The sequence below is a fragment of the Pempheris klunzingeri genome, chromosome 15, assembly GCF_042242105.1.
Source record: "Pempheris klunzingeri isolate RE-2024b chromosome 15, fPemKlu1.hap1, whole genome shotgun sequence".
NCBI lineage: Eukaryota > Metazoa > Chordata > Actinopteri > Acropomatiformes > Pempheridae > Pempheris > Pempheris klunzingeri.
In genome coordinates, this window is record NC_092026.1 from 21,230,019 (window position 1) to 21,248,453 (window position 18,435).

The 18,435-nt window shown below is 42.5% G+C and overlaps 1 protein-coding gene across 3 annotated transcripts in view; it reads left to right on the forward strand.

The window, feature by feature from the left end:
* Positions 1 to 17,747, forward strand: part of ankrd12 (ankyrin repeat domain 12) — a 35,364-nt gene extending 17,617 nt beyond the window's left edge. For 2 of the 3 annotated variants that reach the window (XM_070844517.1, XM_070844518.1), the window contains exons 2-13: positions 247 to 360; positions 3,437 to 3,587; positions 4,759 to 4,830; positions 5,239 to 5,376; positions 6,204 to 6,407; positions 6,763 to 6,905; positions 7,303 to 7,450; positions 7,762 to 12,188; positions 12,628 to 12,726; positions 13,687 to 13,830; positions 14,647 to 14,742; positions 16,438 to 17,747. In XM_070844517.1, the coding sequence (XP_070700618.1) occupies positions 301 to 360; positions 3,437 to 3,587; positions 4,759 to 4,830; positions 5,239 to 5,376; positions 6,204 to 6,407; positions 6,763 to 6,905; positions 7,303 to 7,450; positions 7,762 to 12,188; positions 12,628 to 12,726; positions 13,687 to 13,830; positions 14,647 to 14,742; positions 16,438 to 16,623 (5,868 nt within the window). In that variant the 5' untranslated portion in view covers positions 247 to 300 and the 3' untranslated portion in view covers positions 16,624 to 17,747. The remainder of the gene's footprint in view (positions 1 to 246; positions 361 to 3,436; positions 3,588 to 4,758; positions 4,831 to 5,238; positions 5,377 to 6,203; positions 6,408 to 6,762; positions 6,906 to 7,302; positions 7,451 to 7,761; positions 12,189 to 12,627; positions 12,727 to 13,686; positions 13,831 to 14,646; positions 14,743 to 16,437) is intronic. The other variant, XM_070844519.1, reaches the window with a different exon arrangement.
* The last annotated feature ends 688 nt before the right edge of the window (positions 17,748 to 18,435 follow it).

Here is an 18,435-nt window from a genome sequence, read left to right on the forward strand (position 1 = left end):
ACTTAGCTCTTGTTTCCTCTGTGATGATGCAGACGTTTGCTGAAAGCCTAGCCTGTAAACAGTCTCTGTAAAGAAATGTCATTTAATTGTACCTGTGTTTAGACGCGTCTCTTGTTCTTGCCATTGTCTGGTGCCAAACGCCTCCTGTTTATACCAAATCTAAAGAACCACCAAGCTCGTCATGCACTCAGACTGTAATGTGACGATGTTGAAATCCTCCTCATCGCTGTTGTTTTCCGTCTCCAGGTGCATGATGAACCTGCTGTGCTATAGCTGTCACAGCTAGTCAGGTGCCGCACCATGGCCAAACCTGGGAGCGACAGAGATGGAGCCATGGTGGATAAGCAGGCGGGGAAGAAGGTATGTGAGCACAGACGCAGAACTGCAACCACTGAAATTTATTTCTGTTTTCACTTTGCACTCCCCCTGTGTTAAAGTATACAGTAAGCATAAGGAATGTTTACTGTGTCGAGTCCCATGAAGTCTTTGCTTATTGTCCTGGACCTGTCTGTCCTAGTCTGACCTAATCACACAGATAGGTAGCACAATGTTAGTTTCCAAATTGAGGCTCAAAATTCATTCTTCATCTTGAAACCAGCTGTTTTCCAAAGTAATCTTGCCTCACAGTCCATTTAGAAGAGTTCGTATAATATTATCTTCAAAAGCAGATGCTGTTGGCCCACTTGTAATGTAATTGTAGATGTTCATTTAAAATTTTTCTGAGCACTTAATTGACTTTTTGTCCATGTTGGCAGTGGAATCGAGGTTCAAAGTTCATTCTGGACGTTGACAAAGCAATCTTACCTCAGGGTCCACTTAGTATATCAGTTCTAGAGTTGTGATTTATCAGCAATGCCAATAAGTACATCCTCTATTATTTACCTGAGACCAGAGTTTTTATTCTTATTTCGTTTTTAATTTTATTTCATTTAAAATTTTCATTTTAAAATAAGTTTAATTTCAGTTTCCAGAGTGGGTTTACTCATTTCGGTTTAGATTTTATTGTTTAAAAATGTTTAGTTTTTATTATTTTCAGTTTTAGTTTTTTTATTATAATGTGGGGATTTTTTGCCAGGGGTCAGATTTATGAAGGTCAGAATTTGTATAACCGTACAAACACGACAAACACTTGGTGAAGGCAAGTGGCTCATGTCATGTAGACATCTCAGTCTCAATCTCAGTCCCAAATTCCAACCTCAGCATATGCACCAATGTTTCCTCTTGCTGGTTGTGTCAACAAATTTGACCATATTCGCCAAAAGCCTAAAACTAAAGACATTTCCTGTATATTTTTATTCAAGTTAGTTTTGTAAATATATAATATAGTTCTGGTTAGATTTCTTTTTGTCTAGTTTTTTTTTTTTATTCCCGTTACTTAAGATGTTTTTTTCACACCTACATTTAGTTTTTAGTTTAAGTTAATAATAACCTTTCCTGAGGCAGTGATTGTAATTGTAGTAGTTTGCCTTCATCACTGTTATCATGCAGGACTACATTTTTATATCTTGGCACATTTTTGCACCTGGTCACCTCTTGCTTTGTCATATTGATTTTTGAGTTAAAAGACATTTGCATAATTGTCTCTGCAACATGTACTAAACACACTCATTACTTGTAGATGTGAGTTTTAGATGCACACATCTAGGTGCCAGCAGAGACATCTGACCTCCTAACTGCACTAGTCTCTACTACCTGTCTGCGCTGTAAAGTTCAGTGTACTCCGACAGCCATACATGTACGTGTTGACAGAAATTAATTTGAATCATATCTGAACCAAATCAAAATATTAGCAGAACTAACAATGTAAATTTGGATGTGAGTGGACCCCAGGTGCACTAATGCCACAGTGGAACCAGAACCACTTATCATAAAACACATGATGCACGTGTGTTTTAAGGTACCTATTGGAATATGTAGCATGTAAGTGAGTAAGAAACCGTATTCCCCCATATTGTGATATTAACATAACTTACTTATCATTTTCTCCATAAATGAGAGAGAGATTTAATGTTTGCTTTTATTTTTAAGGCAAAAGTGCTTGTACTCTCTTCTGCTTTTAACGCTGCCAGACACTTCAGCTTTGCACAGCTGGCACATTGCTTAGCTGAGATCAAAGAAGCACCACACTGCAGACATTTTTCCTCCTGCCAGAAATGTATTTTACTGCACCAAAGTGCAGCTCACTAAAGTACTGGTACTGAAAAAGCTTTGTCTGCAGATCAGAGTGCAAGAACCCCATAAGTGTAATTGTTGCCTTATTGTGATAATAATGCAGATATTAGTGGTGTAACGTTTAGGCCTGGTTCAGTGGGTGCTATCACTGGTTGCACGTGATGCTGCACTATAGCGTTTTTCTTCATTTTCTTCCATAATGTTAGTATTTTCTGAAGAATCGACTTCTCCATGCATATGCAAAGCAATGTTCAACTGATGCAGTGAAAAGCAAAGTTTTATCCATAAAAACAAATAGCAGCTGCAAGTGGGAGGGATCAAATTTAACATTTTTTGTCTTGTGAAGTGGGAGTTGTTTTTAGCTTGTTATGACCCAGACTTTGTTCACCAAAGAAGATATAACTAATCCCAGTGTGGCAGTACTTGTGTTTATCATTAAGTGTGCTTCTGTGTATAGACAAGGTTGTGTTTATCTTATTGTGAGTCCTGTATTTCATAAAATTAGACCTATAGACCTATTAGTCTTGACATTACATTGTTAAACCTGTGAAGTCTCTCTTACACTTAATTTTCATTTCCTCAAGAAGTCACTAGTTTTATTTTCTAGTTTTTATTATAACATTTTAAGGTATGTTTGAAACGTTTGTGTCATCATGGAATATTAAAAGGGGAGCGGAAATGGCAGCTTGTCCATGTATTAGTTTTCAGTCATTCTGATTTAAGGGAAGCCATTAATCTAATAAGTCTATTAGTATTTGACACTATTCTGAGAGTTCAAATAGCGCTAGTGTGAAAATTCTCACACTGCAACCATTAGAATAGACTTCTTTCTTTTCTGTATTTTTATTTGTGTGTAAACACAGAAAAAAATGAGCCACTCCTGATCTTTTTCTCTTCACTTGGCATACACCCTGCCTTGGGAATAAGATTTTAGTGAGTCATGCAGGCAAACCTGCTGCCTGCATGACCCAAACAATGTGTTACAGAGACACAACATGGCCTGTAATATAACCACCTGCACTTTGTTAGGTTAGTGTCATGTTTTAGCAAGCTTTAGTCTCATCTGAAATACTACCTGCACACTAAGCTCAACTCTTTTGTTGTCGAACTAGTTGACAGAGCCTTATAAATGGGATGACCTGAGTTTATTTACTGTTGATGTGCATACAAACACCAACACTTTAGTCAGAAATGTGGGCACACCTCTGCTGTATTTTGACATACCTGAGTTTTATTTTTTATGTCCATTTCTCACCTCCAACAGAGCAAAGACAAATTGTCCCCTTTCACCAAAACTCCGAAGCTGGACCGGAGTGAACTGCTGGGGAAGGAAGGAAAGGCCAAGTCTTCTATGAAGCGCAAGCTCTCCTTCACTACCAGTCCACCACGGACAGAGGAGCGAGACTCAGACACTGGTAAGAGCTGTCGCTGCGCCTCCCTGCTCCTCTTTCAACGGCCATGCTGCTGGCTGGCTGCCATGCCCTCACACTGCCCCCTGGTGGCCTGTTGTTCAATATTTCCTTTGGGACTGACTGTGGTTCAAAGGGTTTCGACCTGTTTGGCATCAGGATCCAGATCTGACCATGCTGATGAAGCTGTGGCCTGTTGTGTTGAATAAGGAAACAGAAAGGAAGTCATACTATAAGATCTGAGGAAAAAAAAACAAATAGGAGCACAAATATGGAGTGAAATCATTCTAAATGGAAAGTTTGAATGATAACTTTCTTATGAAAATAAAATGTTGTACCCTTCGGTAACATAATTAGATTGTTCAAACACATTGTTTTTGTGTTTTAATAGAATTTATTGACATGAATATAAAACATACGATCAAAACTATACAATGGAAGACTTCTCCTTTAAGAGCTTATTCATGTAGTTGTAAGAAGATGTGTGATAAAAACAGTTCTATATGAGTTTAACTGTCAGCACCAAAAGATAAAGTGCTTTACTTTGTGAACGTCAAGTCTCTCTATTCTTCTTCTCTCATTTAGCTAGTTTTAGCTAGTGTGTTTAGATTGTTGAGAACTAAAAACAGCTCAGTGTATCTCAAAGCCATAATTACTGTAAATAAAGTACAGTAATGCGCTTCACAGACTGCTCACGGTGCGGTAGATTTGCCTTCATCTCCTCTGTAGAGCGAACTCAACGTGATGATTTTCATTGTGTGGTCCTTCGTCCTTTTAACAGATGAGAACCATCAATTTTGAATTCACTGAGTATAATTTATGTTACACAGGTTATAAAGCTAAACTAGCATGGTGGGCGGCTGTACCCTCCAGCAGCCTTTCCCTACTGCCTCTCAGCTCCTGTGTTGAGCAGCTGCAGGACTAAGAGAAATAATGACTCTGCTGACCGCCTCGGATTGGATCTTCTCTCCTGTCTCCTGTGTTGCCATGACTCATAATCTGTGCGTGGAGTGCGAGTCTGCCTTTGTGCCTGTCTGTATTTGAGTACATGTGAGAGGAGGAGGGTGAGAGAGAGAGTGAGCGTTAATGCAGTGCTTTCCACCCCTCCACTCCCCCACCCTTCCCCCTTGCTCTCCCCTCCCTCTCCCCTCCCCATCCTCTCTGCTTTGCACTGTAGATGACTCAGACCCAGGCCAGTCGAGTGAGACCTGGGGAGAGAGATTAGTGCCTCCCTGCAGGATATACGCAGGTAATCGCTGCAGCCCGATCCTCAGCCCCCGTGTCCTCTACAAGTCACGTCACCCACTTTGCGCCACTATGCTGCTGTAAACACACACACACACATGCATGTGTGTGTGTTTTCGCCCTGCATCTGCCCCTGTTACAGCTCACGCATGTCTGTGTTTAGTAACAGCCGACCGATGGAAGCGGGGGGTCCGAGGAGTGGCGTCTGCACTTGGCTGGCTTAAGAGAATGCTGTCTTTTTTTGTCCCTTTTTTCTAACCTCAAGCTTGTCATCTGTTTCTCTGCGTGTCCAACAGATACAAGGGAAGGAGGAAAACGGTGTCACTGTGACAATGAAAATGCTGCTTGAAATGAAAGGGGACTTTTTTGTTTTTGGACTGTTCTCTAAAATCTTTCTTTGGTTTTGTTGCAGATAAAGATGGACCAGACAAGAAGAAGGTGAAAAAGGAGGCTGGGGGCAAGAAGTCCCAGGCCAACCTTTTGTTTGGGTATCCTCTGTCAGAGCGCAAACAGATGGCTCTTCTAATGCAGATGACTGCCAACAGTCCAGGTTTGTGTGCCTGCCCTCTCACCTTAACCACATCCTCAAGATGGCTCGATGTATATTTACTCTAGGATGAGTCATGCATTTTGACACACATGCTCTGATATTTCAAGGTTGTTTAAGAAAAGGCCAATGACCAATATTTAATGTAGCTGCTCAACTAGAAAGAAAGCTGTTCTGTATATTTGATATTGTGCTGTTGTCATCAAACATGTTATCAAAAGTTGAGTGAGGTCCTACGTGTAAATAATGGTTGTGAGTAGTTGGAAGACAAAGTCAGTTAGTATGCACATTTTGCACAAAATGCACACACAGACAAGTAAGGACAGGTTCTCAGGTTTCCAGAAAAACCAGTGTTGCTGTGGTTGCTCACTTGAATTCTCAGTTTGACATTTTGGGGAAAAGCTCATGCATTTATGCACGTATGCCAGTTCAATTCACCGACCGGCCTGTCTAAAGCTCACTCAATTAAAACATTATATCTTTTATGTTTAATCCATAAGAAAACTGAAGTGTAAAAATATAAATGTTTGGTTTTATGGAGGATTATTTGTGGGACTGTTACAGTGCATTTGGGCAGGGCTATGCTATTATTTGTTTTCCACACAGATGTGGGATTGGTCTTCTCATCTGACGAATTTCCAAAAATGTTAAGCTATTCATACCTAAAGAATCATACAGACACATAAATACAGTCTTTCACGTTCCAGTAAAACCAGTTTCAGTGGTTCCTCAGTCCAGCGCCTTGCCTTGCCTGCAGGTAATTATCTCAACCTGTGTCAGACTTTTGCTTCAAGCATTGAGTAAGTACTTTTCTCTCCACCTGCGTCCAGACTCTACTCCCAGTCACCCTTCACAAACAACCCCTGTGCAGAAGAAAGTCCCCAGCAGCGCCTCGTCACGACAGAAGGACAAGGTCAACAAGAGGAACGAGCGAGGGGAGACCCCTCTTCACATGGCAGCCATCCGGGGAGATGCCAAGCAAGTTAAAGAGCTCATTAGCCTGGGAGCCGATGTCAATGTCAAAGACTTTGCAGGTACGATGCCCCGGGCGTCGATCATCTAACCGTTATCGTGCAGTTATTAATAACATGAAGCTGACTAACAGGTGCTTGTTCAAAGGTGACCTGTCATTATGAGATAACAAAAACGGATCAGTGTGCTCGTTACTACCTTCTGTGCACATTTTCTCTATTGTTTGATTTTTACTCTTTATTGTTTCATTTATTCTCTCCACCTGCCTGATCTCAGAGATCTATGAAAAAAATTCCTTTCGTGTAAAATTGAGAAAATGGCTGATAAAGTTAGAAGTTAATTGCAACTGTCAAATAAATCAAAAGTCCTGTGAATTCTTTTAAAACTCTCGGGTGTTGCCGTTTCCTTTCCTCATAGGTTGGACTCCTCTTCATGAAGCTTGTAATCTAGGTTACTACGATGTGGCCAAGGTCTTAATAGCAGCAGGAGCAGAGGTGAACACTCAGGGTCTGGATGATGACACGCCGCTCCACGATGCCTCAAGCAGCGGGCACAAAGATGTAAGAGCCGCACTTTAAGACTCTTTACAGAAAAAAATGTGAAAAAAGATATATATGTAGACATTTACTGCAGTGGTGTGGTCATCAGTGAGCACTGTACAAAGCATTTCCCACTATAGCAGACGATCTCCTACCTTACTTGTAAAGTACATTACAAAACTTGCTGCAGCCAATTGGTGATCTCCAGTAGTGGTTAGAAACAATGTTGATGATCACATTATTAAAAGCATTTGTTTGAATTGAATTGAGGACAGCATTTGTCACAATTTTAAATCTTATTATATTATCATTATTGATTAGATTTCAGGCATTTTGTTGTCTTTACTGTTCTGTGTGGTTGTTTGGAACCTTGATGTTTTGAGATCCTAATTCTCACTTCTCGTTATGTTTTATACAGATTGTGAAACTGCTGCTACGCCACGGTGGTAATGCCTTCCAGGCCAACAAGCGCGGGGAGCGCCCCGTGGACGTGGCAGACTCTCAGGAGCTGGAACAGCTATTAAAGGGAGAGGTGCCACTATCGGACCAAGATGACAGCTCATCAGGTATGCAGAGAGTGCTCTAGCCACATTAACATACCAACTGTAACATTACTGGACACATCACAGCATGATGTATAAATGTTTTCATTATATATTAATCATTGAATGCCATTAATGTATGAAGGGCTTGAACTTTATGTAGTCTTTTTTTCAAGGGAAATGCAATAGTATAATAGAACTCACCACAGAGAAATTAGTTACTTTGATGGTTATAATATATAATCTTCAATAACTGTTTTTGTTTGTCAGACATTAGAAAGTTCTTTATTGACCTTCATTGCATCATTTTAGAATTGATCTTCTCTTCTCTGCAGAGTCTGAAGACCCACCGTCTGTCAATCCATCCAGTGTGGATGACAACATGGAAGACTCAGATACTGAAAAGGACTCGGATGGCAAACTGGCCACAAAAGCTTCATCGTCTGTTCCGGGGCTGGATGAGTACGAGTTCAAGGACGAGGAAGAGGAGGAGGATCTCAGTAAAGCCCTGAACGACAGGCATATCCTCCGGAGGGAACTACGGCAGCGGGAGAAGGAGGACAAAGATAGGAATCATGTGACCGGGAAGCAGAGTGGCAAAGGGGATTCCTCCTCCAAGTCCAAAAAGCAGAAGACCGCTCATGTCCACTGCAACTCTGACACCTCCAGTGACGAAATGGAGAGCCTCTCAGAGAAAAGGAACTCCCCCACCTGCTCTCAGAGCTCAGAGAGCCTCAAGGTGGACACAAGGTCTAAAAAGGAGACTGTTGAGCAAAAGGACAAGGACAAGGGCAAAGTCAAGAAGAAGAGCAAAAGCCAGAATAAAAATAAGGAAAACCAAGAGGATGGGAAAGAGAACAGCAAAACTTTGGTCCTGTCTCTCGCAACCGTCTCCGAGAGCACAGAAAAGGGTCGGGAGGAAGATTCCTTCAAGATGTCTTTCAGTCCTAAGGATGACTCATCCGTCCACCTCTTCCATTTGTCATCCATAAAGTCTCCAAAACTGAACCACAGCCTGACTGACAAACAAACACCACTCAAACAGGAAAATACTAAGATGTGCATTTCCATCAGTGACAGCTCATGTCCGGTGGATGGTGTCAAATACAACCACTACACAGACGCAGACTACTGCACTGAAGGATCCAGCACCAAAGGGTGTAAGCACAAGGAAAAGAGCAAACACCAGCAGAAAGACCCCAGTGTAGAGGGGGAAGACGGTCATTCGAGTCCTTACAAAGACGGCAGCATAGGAAACAGCATAGACAGCACTGAAGGTGCCTTACGGAAGACCGACTTAGAGGGCAAAGTAGTAAAGAAGCATAAACTTAAACACAAGGAGAAAGACAAACACAGGAGGGAATATGAGGCAGAGCGGAGCCGCCACAGGCAGAAAGAGGCCAGGAAAGACAGCCACAGGAATTTAGAGTTTGACAGAGAGTTCTGGAAAGAGAATTTTTTCAAAAGTGATGAGACAGATGAAGCTCCACCAGTGAAAAAGGAAGGTGAAGACAATAGCTCACTTCAGAAGACATCTGATTCCTCTCCTGTCAAAGATGAAAGAAACGCAAAGGAGAAACACTCCAGCAGCAAGGAAAAGAGGCCGAGAGAGGAGCGAGAAAAAGACAAGGCCGTGAAAAAAGAACGGAAGGAGGCTGCTGGTAAAGAGGAGAAGGTAAAGGATTCAAAGCTGAGTGAGCGTGACGAGAGAGTGGACTGCCACGGATCAGGGCGGATTCCAGAGGAGACGCTGCAGAGCAACAGCATGAAAGAGGAGACCGAGGAGAAACCCGTAAGTGGGATCGCAGCTGATCAGGAACAGCTGGAGTCCTCTGAAAAAGGCTCACGCGAGAAAACTGACAAGAGGCTCCCAGGAAAGGAGAAAGATTCTGAAAAAATGGAGAAAAGGCATCCTGACAAGGAAAAAAAGGTTAAAACTGAGCACTCTGACAAAGCTGAACCACAGAATTCTGTGGATCGTTGGAAGGAAAAAGAAAGAACAGGAGCCGTTTCCTCCCATTCGCCTGGAGACAAAAACTACAAAGAGAATGAGAAACAGAAATCTTTATCCACAACCAAAAAGCATGAGGACAGCAGAAAAAATAAAGAGAAGTTCGACAAACGGTCTGATAGGGAGAGGCAGGACAGAGAATATGCTGTTGGGGATCACAGAGAAAAGGAACGCACAAACTCTGATAAGAAAGGAAAACCTCTGGAGAAGACCGCAGATCATAGTAAAACTGATCGTTCGAAAGAAAAGGATTGTGATAGGAAAAAGAGAGATAAAATAAAAGATGGGACTTCGTCAAGCTCAAACCTGAAGTTACTTTTGGAAGAGAAGAAGAGTCATCTGTCCGAGAGCAGCAAGTCCTTATCTACAAAATCAAAGGAGGAAGTTGTGAGGACACCAGAGAAGGATCGCGACCGGAGAGACCGTGACAGAGACTCAGATAAACACAAGGACAAAGATAAGGACCGACACAAAGACCGCTCCCAGCAGGCCAAAATGAGCAAGGCCAAACCCAATGAAACAGATGCAGACAAGGCCAAATCAAAAGCCTCGCCGGGAACACGAGAAACCAAGCCCAAAGAGAAAAGGCTTGTGAATGACGACTTGATGCAGACCAGCTTTGAGCGCATGCTCAGCCTGAAGGACCAAGAGATTGAGCAGTGGCATCGCAAACACCTGGAGAAAATCAAACAAAAAGAGCGGGAACGGCTTAAACAGCGGCCTCTGGCGGATCCAGGGAAGTCCAAGCCCAAGGACAGAACGAAGAGTGAACCATGCTTGAATAAAGAGCTGATACGCTCAAAAAGCTCTGAAGCCTCTGACGTCCACAGCCGAGAGAAATCCCTCAAGGACGGCACCAGCCCCAGAACAATGTCGCTTGATGGAAAGAGTCTGCCGTCTATCAGCGCAAAGGTCATGTCCGTTGTGGAAAACTGTCTGACTAGATCACCCAGACCAGAGAGTGAACGCTGCGGCCTCATGTCCAGGTCTGTGTCCTTGGTCTCTGTCGCTAGCTCAGAGGATTCTTGTCAGGCGACAACGTTAACACCCAGACATGTTGAGTATGACTCTGACATGAACCTGGAAGCCTCTGACTCTCAACCTGCATTCCTCCAGTCTTCCCTTGTCATTCACGCCACCAGATCACCATCTATTCACGACAAAGATTGCAACAGTCTTCCAGATGTGCCACAAAGTAATCGGATGCTCCAGTCCGGCAGACATGAATCTCCATACCTCAGGGCTATTCTGGATGAGGATGCCAACTCATCGACTGACGGAAAAGCTGTTGAAAATCTGCCAAAACCCGGCCAACCTACTGAAGAGTTGAGAACAAGGGAGACCTCAGCTGAACCAGAGGAGAGTCTCGGTAGTCAACAATATACAGATTCAGCTGCTGATTCAGTCATAGAGAGAGAAGAGAGCACTCCTGCTGGACTACTACCACTAAAAGACCCTGAGAGTCAAAACCTGACAGTACCAGAGTGTGATGGCTCTCAAACAGGGTCAACAGAGCAGAAAACTCTTTCCTCCTCTGATCCCCCTGTAGCGAAGGACGCCCAGTGTCTGACGGAGAGTTCACAGGCAGAGTGTAGTAACAAGGATGCTGATCAATCAGCGATACCTGCAGCTTGTCTGTCTGCCGAGCCGCCAGCGCTCACAAACACAGCAACCCTCCAGCAGAGGGAACCACTCACTGTGTCAGGGATGGAGAGCTTGCAGCAGATAGAATCGGGTACCACACAGGTTTCTGACCATAAAGACAAACCTCTGGAGACTGTTGATAAAGCAGAACAAGAGAGTCTGGAAACTGTTTCAGAAAGCTTCAGAACAGAGAGCATAGGAAGTCCTGTACCGTCCACCAGTTCGCACAATCCCTGCTCCACACCAGGGGAGTCCCTGCCAGGCTTTAGCAAAGCAGCCTCTGAGTCTGAATATTTCCAAGAGGATATGGATGCAAATAATCAAGACTGCAAGAAATCAAGACCTTCCAGTGACCCTGCAGACTCGTGTCTCGATGCTCAGGTGGAGAAAAAGGACAGCATGCCTCCGCCATCGTCCTGTAGTGCGAGCCCTGAACACAAGGCTGAGGAGACGATTGACGTCCCACAGAGCTCCGACAGCAACAGCGGAGCTGCTTTCTCCGTTGCAGTGGAGAGTTCGTCTGTGGAGGGCAGCCTGGCTACAGAGGGCTCTGAATCTAAAGCTGAGGCCAGCTCAGAGCCGATGGAGGTGAGCCCCACCGATGAGAAACCAGAGTCGTCTTCATCTGGAGAAGAACAGAGTCAGTGCAGCATCCAATCGGTAGTTCAGACCGACTTCAGCAGTAGCACCTCGGGGAGCTCCTCTCCACAATCTGGAGACCGGGATTCTGATTCTTCAGGGGCTAAAGTCAAGGTTCGCTCTGCAGAGGAAGACGTGGACATCCATGTGCCCCATCCGCGCAAGAGAAAGATGCCCAAAGTGTCGACCTCCCAGCCGTGCTCCACGACTCAGCAGGAGAAGGAGAGAGGCCAGCAGTCATTGGCTGCTATTGTGGACTCAGTAAAGCTGGAGGAGATCGAACCCTACCAGACGGAGAGGGCCAACCCTTACTACGAGTTCCTGCACATCCGGAAGAAGATCGAGGAGAAGCGCAAAGTGTTGTGCAGCGTCACCCCTCAGCCACCACAGTATTATGATGAATATGTGACCTTCAACGGATCCTACCTCTTAGATGGGAACCCACTAAGCAAACTCTGCATACCAACAGTGAGTTCTGCATTTCTTTTCACAATATGGTAAAAATGTGCCTATTCTAATGTTAGGAAACCACTTTTTTAAACTTCATTTTGCACACACTGTTGTTGTTTGGCCCTGTGCTGTTAATTTTCCTATTTTCAACTTCAATGAATGTCCTATTTTTGTCAAAGGTAGCCTTGCATAGTACCTGTGACATACTTTTGAACACATATTGACCAGCTGTGGTTCTCTGCCTGCACATCATGCCTCACCTGTTGGGTGCAATTCAGTCAGTATCTGGTGTGGCTGCCCATTTGATTCAGTTTGTACAGGCTGATGTGAAAGTTGTCAAAGCAGACCAACCAAAGGGTTTTGTCATAGTAGATGAGCTGTCTTTACCACAAATGTAATGTGTATTATATTATATTCCTCTGACTGTTAAGTGTTTTGAACCTCTCTCTTTAAACAGATAACTCCTCCTCCATCGTTACCTGAGCAGCTGAAAGAGATGTTCAAACAACAGGAGGTCGTCCGTATGAAACTACGACTACAACACAGCATTGAAAGGGTGCGTGTTACCTTTTTTGTTTTGGTTGGGTTGAGTACCTCTAGACATGTTTAGTGCTGCTTGTAGCAGCTGAAATGGAACAATTTTGTAAAAAGTACCTTTTTTGGAAAGCCTCTCAACATTTTGAAGCTGTGTGGTTTGTTGTTCTACCCTCTTGAAGACTTCAACAGGATATCAGTGCTAAAGCCATTTTGATACCACATACAGTACTCACAAAAAGTTAGGGATATTCGACTTTCAGGTGAAATTTATGGAAAATGTAAAAAGTTAATGCTACAGTGATATTATATCATGAAAGTAGGGCATTTAAGTAGAAGCATGCAATGGTCATTTCTTCATTTTAAACAATTTAGTGAAAGAAAATCTACCAACAGTGGTAGGTAAACCACAACAAAACATGTTCAGTGTCTCAATAAATTGGGACGTGGCCAAAGGACGTCCACTCCTCTCCTTTCTGTGACTCTTCCAGTCTCTGTATCACTGTTCCAACCTCCTGATGACACTCTGTGACCCTCTAAGCTCAGTGAACACCTCCGTCTGAGGACTTCCTGTTTGAAGCCTCCAGTGTTGAGGTGCTGCTGATCAACTGTTAGGTGTCGTCTTGGTCTCATGATGTCAGAATGTGAACAGCAGGATGAGGAGGACTGTTTAAATACCAATTCTACCTGAAGCAGGAAATGTATTGGTGGATTCATGGATCAAACCTGTTGTGAATGTTGCTGTTAAGCTTCTTGTTAGAGAACAGCAGCTGGTGCAGAAAGTACTGAAACACTGAACAGTTGGACATGTGCATTCAAAAGTTTAGAGAAGGTCACATTAAGTTCACCTGGAAAGGTTAGAATGCATTTTAGGGTCATCCTGAGATTTCACCTGAAACCCGAATATCCCTAACTTTTAGTGAGTAGTGTATATTGTTGGATTTACAGTATTAATCGGACTTATTTCCTTCTTTCCCCTCAGGAAAAGCTGATTGTTTCGAATGAACAGGAAGTCTTACGAGTCCATTACCGGGCAGCCAGAACACTGGCCAATCAGACTCTGCCTTTCAGTGCCTGCACTGTTTTGTTGGATGCAGAAGTGTATAACATGCCTCAAGATGTCCAGGTAAGCAGCATAGAGAAAAATCTGTTCACCTGTAAACGTCTTGTTTTGTTTTCAATCGCTTCTTAAAGGATAACTGATATTTTTAACTCTGGGTGCTGCAGTGACTGACAACATTATGGAAAGGATCCTTACAGAGATAGACATGTAAGATCCTTTTTGTTAAACCAGGAACAGTCGGTGCTTTGCTCAGTTCAAAGTCACCAGGCTCCATAGACAAAAACAATGATTTTACCTCGCAAAGCACAGGAGTTGCTGGTACACCAATGCCTTGGTTCGTCACTTTGTTCGTGTTATTGTGTGCTACATAAATATTGTGTTGGGCCTGAAGTAACTCTAAAACACCAAAGTCACACAATAATACAAACAAACTAACCGATCAAGGCAGCAATAGACCAGCAACCACTTTGTTCTGTGAGGTAAAAATTTTGTCAATGGAGTCTGGTGGATTTGAACTGAGTGACAGAACATCTGTTTCTGGTTAAACAAAAGGGATCTTACAGGTCTATTTCTGTAGGAATCCTTTCTGTATTGCTGTCAGACACTTCATGAACTTCATGATCATGAACAGATTCAGATTGTTATTCACTTTAAATTGATGCTCTTTGAGGATTTCCCTAAAGTCAGTTCACAGCTTGTTCACGTCTCGGGCCGTAGCGATCTACTGGAACAATTCAAAATCTTTTTGTATCTACCAGTCATTTCAAACCCAAACTATGTAAAAATAGAGCTCAGGTTTAGAAATACCAGAGTTTTCTTGTAATGATAATGTGTAGAAACGCCACAAGTTTGATATGTTGTTGTGTGTTTGGTTCACAGAGTGAAGATGGCAAAACCTCAGTGAGAGACAGATTCAACACCAGGCAGTTTATGTCCTGGTTACAAGATGTTGATGACAAGTTTGATAAACTGAAGGTGAGATCGCTGTGATCGTTTAGTTTGGTCTGACTGTTTTCACCGCCCATCTCCATTTAATATAACGGTACATTTGTAGTAAAGTAAAGCAGGGATTGACCGTTAATGTTTACCAGTGAATACCAGACATGTTTCTAGATCAAGAGTTGTTATTTTTGTATTTTTTCCTTGAAGGACTGCCAACTTCATATGAGCTGGTGAAGCAATTTATTTTCCCTTTTGCACCCTCAAATCTCCCTGTTTCATTTTCCTAAGGCTGCGTCCCAGTGGCTGCATTTAATCTAAAAGTGTAAAGAAGAAGTGTGACTATATGATGACTGTATTTTGAACATTTGATGTTGATCTGTGACAAAATACATACACTCCAGCTGAGATCTCAAAAAAACAAACCGTTATTTGATCCTTTTTTTAATTCTGGTAACGAGACATTCACTGCTGCCATGGGGTTTCTGAGTAAAAATGGGTTACTTTTGAATTCTCAGAAAATAAATATTTCCAGCAGTGATCATCTTGATATCTCTGATTTGAGTTATTTTGATGTGTCTTACTAAAAGGGATCAGAGATGGCTGCGGCGCCAGGCTCTTGTCGACTTTGTAAATGAACTCGGCAGCAGCAAACACCCGACAATTATGGTTAAAAAGTCTGAAGTGAGGACTGGTGGCAGAGGAAGGTTTGGACTACGGACAGAAACAACCAAAAGCACATGTTTATATGCCGCAGCAGCTCATTAAGTAAAGGGGACAGGCGGACATCTTAACCGGGTCTGTCACAGTCATTCTAACCGGCTTATTTTGACAACTATATAAACTGAAAACAAGATGTCCTGAACAACAACAAACGGTGCTGTGGACGTTGTTTTCTGTGGCTGTGAACTGAACTTCTGTCAGAGGCAGAGGGATGAAATGTAAACACTGCATACCACTGCTCAAATACCACAGATTATTGGGTTGTCCTCTTATGTGTTTTTTTTAATGTTTAATGTTTTTTTTTTTTTTTTTCATCACGTCACGGTTGCCTCCCGGAGTTAGTAGCTTCTTTTAGCAGGATCAGAAATGTCGACATTTCCATGATCTCAGACGTTAAACAAAGAGCAGTGGATGAGTCTGTTGTGGTTTCTCCTTTAATCTCTCCTGCAGTCAGAAACATTAGAACTTTTGCCAGCAAATGATGTCTTTTTTTAATTTTTTTAATCAACCCCTTTTTTGTCACTTAATTGTAATAGCTTGGATAATTGTATAAAAGAAATGGGACAACAAAGAGCATGATTCCACTTCCTTGTACGACTCCACTCTACTAGTACCCACTCCGTGTCGGTGGGAGTCTTCGCCGATCATCATGTGTGAAGCTGCTGTGACTTCATCTTAAACACACAGAGGAACAATGGAGGAGTTCAGCTTTGTGTCTTAACTCACTGAAAACTGTAACCTACCTTCTACTTTCACTGTAAAACTGACCACCTCACCACTTCTCTGACGCTCCGGAGCTCAGCAAGGAAACACAAAGAGGGAATTTTATACTTCTGCATCTTTAGACTTGTTCAGCAGGGAGAAAAATTAGGTTTTTTTGATTTTGTTGCTTTTGCACAGTTTTATTTGTGTGCTCTTTTCATAAAGACATACTTGATGTGAATAAGAACGTCTAGTGTATTTTATCATTCATTATGATCCAACCAACTTCCCTTTTTCCCTCCACAGACGTGTCTTCTGATGAGGCAGCAGCACGAGGCGGCGGCCCTGAATGCTGTGCAGCGTCTGGAGTGGCAGCTCAAACTGCAGGAGCTGGACCCGGCCACCTACAAGTCCACCAGTATCTTTGAGATCCCCGAGTTCTACATCCCGCTCGTGGAGGTCAACGACGACTTCGACCTCACCCCCATATGAGCCGTAGGACAGGACGTGCTCCGCGGCGGCGGCGGCCATGTTCACGGACACGAAAGGCAGCCGGCACGTTCGAGGAGGAGGGAAGAAAAATGTGAAGCACTTAGAATGTGGCGGCAGCACAAAAGAGCACTTAGAAAAGAGACGATTTTACTCCTGAGCTCTTGGAGTCCAAATTGGCGCGCCCACCGTGAGGATGGGGAACGAGGACCGACTGTCCCCCCCCCCCCCCCCGACTGTCTGAGGGGGCCCAGGCCGCAGATGAAGCCCAGGGAGCAGTGATCAAAAGCTGGACTGGGCGGAGCAAGGAGCTGCAGCAAGGAGCAAAGTGTGGACGACGACCACCTGCTACTGCTCCTCATCAAGCAGGGTCACACAACAGAAAGATCTCAATTGTTTTCAAAGTGAGTGTTCATACATTGTGTATAGACTGTGCTCTTAATTTTTTAACTTATTTTATACATAAACAATTGTGCATTTGTAAATAGTCATGTAATTATTGTTTTAAACTTGTAAAAACAAAAAATGATAGATATTTTGATTGTAAACTTGTTCTGTCTCATGTTTTAATGGACCAAAGTTGGTTTTTATATCGAGTGTCCTCTTCGTCCGTGATGTTCTTGTTGTTGGCTTAAAATCTTAAGCATGTGTTGGCTTTTGTTGTGTTTTTTTTGTTTTTTTGTTTTTTTGTTTTTACCGTTTTCTTCCTTCCTCATCTGGAGTTCCACGCCACAGCTGGTGTTTTTTGACTTTGGCAATTAAATGCTGTGCATGCGTTGCGTTGTTTGTACTTTTTTCCTAAAGAGCTGTACTGTGGACTTAATTGTGAGGTTTACTGAAGTGTTCCAGCTTTTTTTGCGCCATTGTGTTCTGTCCTTTTTGCGGCCTCACTCCTCATGTGTTGTCCATTGTGTCTCGCGCACATTAAAGTCTGTTGTGGCTTCCAAGGAAAAAAAAAACATACTTTTACAGTTTCAATGTGAGATCACAACAAAACCTATTTTTTCAACATAATGCCTTTTTGAACGATGGTTCTAAAAATGTCTATTTTAATATTTACTTGTTACATGACTTGTACATATTTGTAATATATAATTGAATAAATTTTATTTGTTGTGAAATTAAAAGTGTTGGTTGTGGTGTCATTAATCTCAAAGGTACACGAGAAATTAGAGCTGACACAGTTGACCGCTAGATAACTGGCACCAGTTAATTATTATATTAATTATTGATTTATCTGTTTAAGTTTGTTTATCAAGCAGCAGTGTCAAACATCGGCTGTTTCAGCTTCTAAAATGTGAGGATTTGCAGCTTTTCTCTTTTTGTATTGTAAATTGATTTCTTTTTTTATGTTGGTCGAACAAGTCATTTCAAGAGTCACTGTCAGCTGTGACAAACTGCAATGAGCATCTTAAAATATTCTGACAGTTTATTGACTAATCAATAGATTCGTTGTTGATTTAAAAATAGACAAGAAATGATTTTGACATTTGAGATTTAGTTTTAACGTACTTGTAGCAGTTTTGTCTTCGGCCAGTAGATGTCGCTGTTCACACCTGAAGCACCAAACATGAAACTCTGCTGCTTCATTCACTCAGTGACTGTTGATGACTTTGTTTTGTTGACATGATGCAGATTAAGTGGCTGTAAATCTTTTGTATGGTGCTGATAATAAAATGAACTGCTGTATGTCCAACGATTTCATTCACCGACACGATTTTAAAAGTATAAAGTTAGTTTTTATTGCTCTTGGTCTTTTTGACCTCATGCATGTGGAGGCAGAGGCTTCAACTGTCATTTCATTTTACTACATAA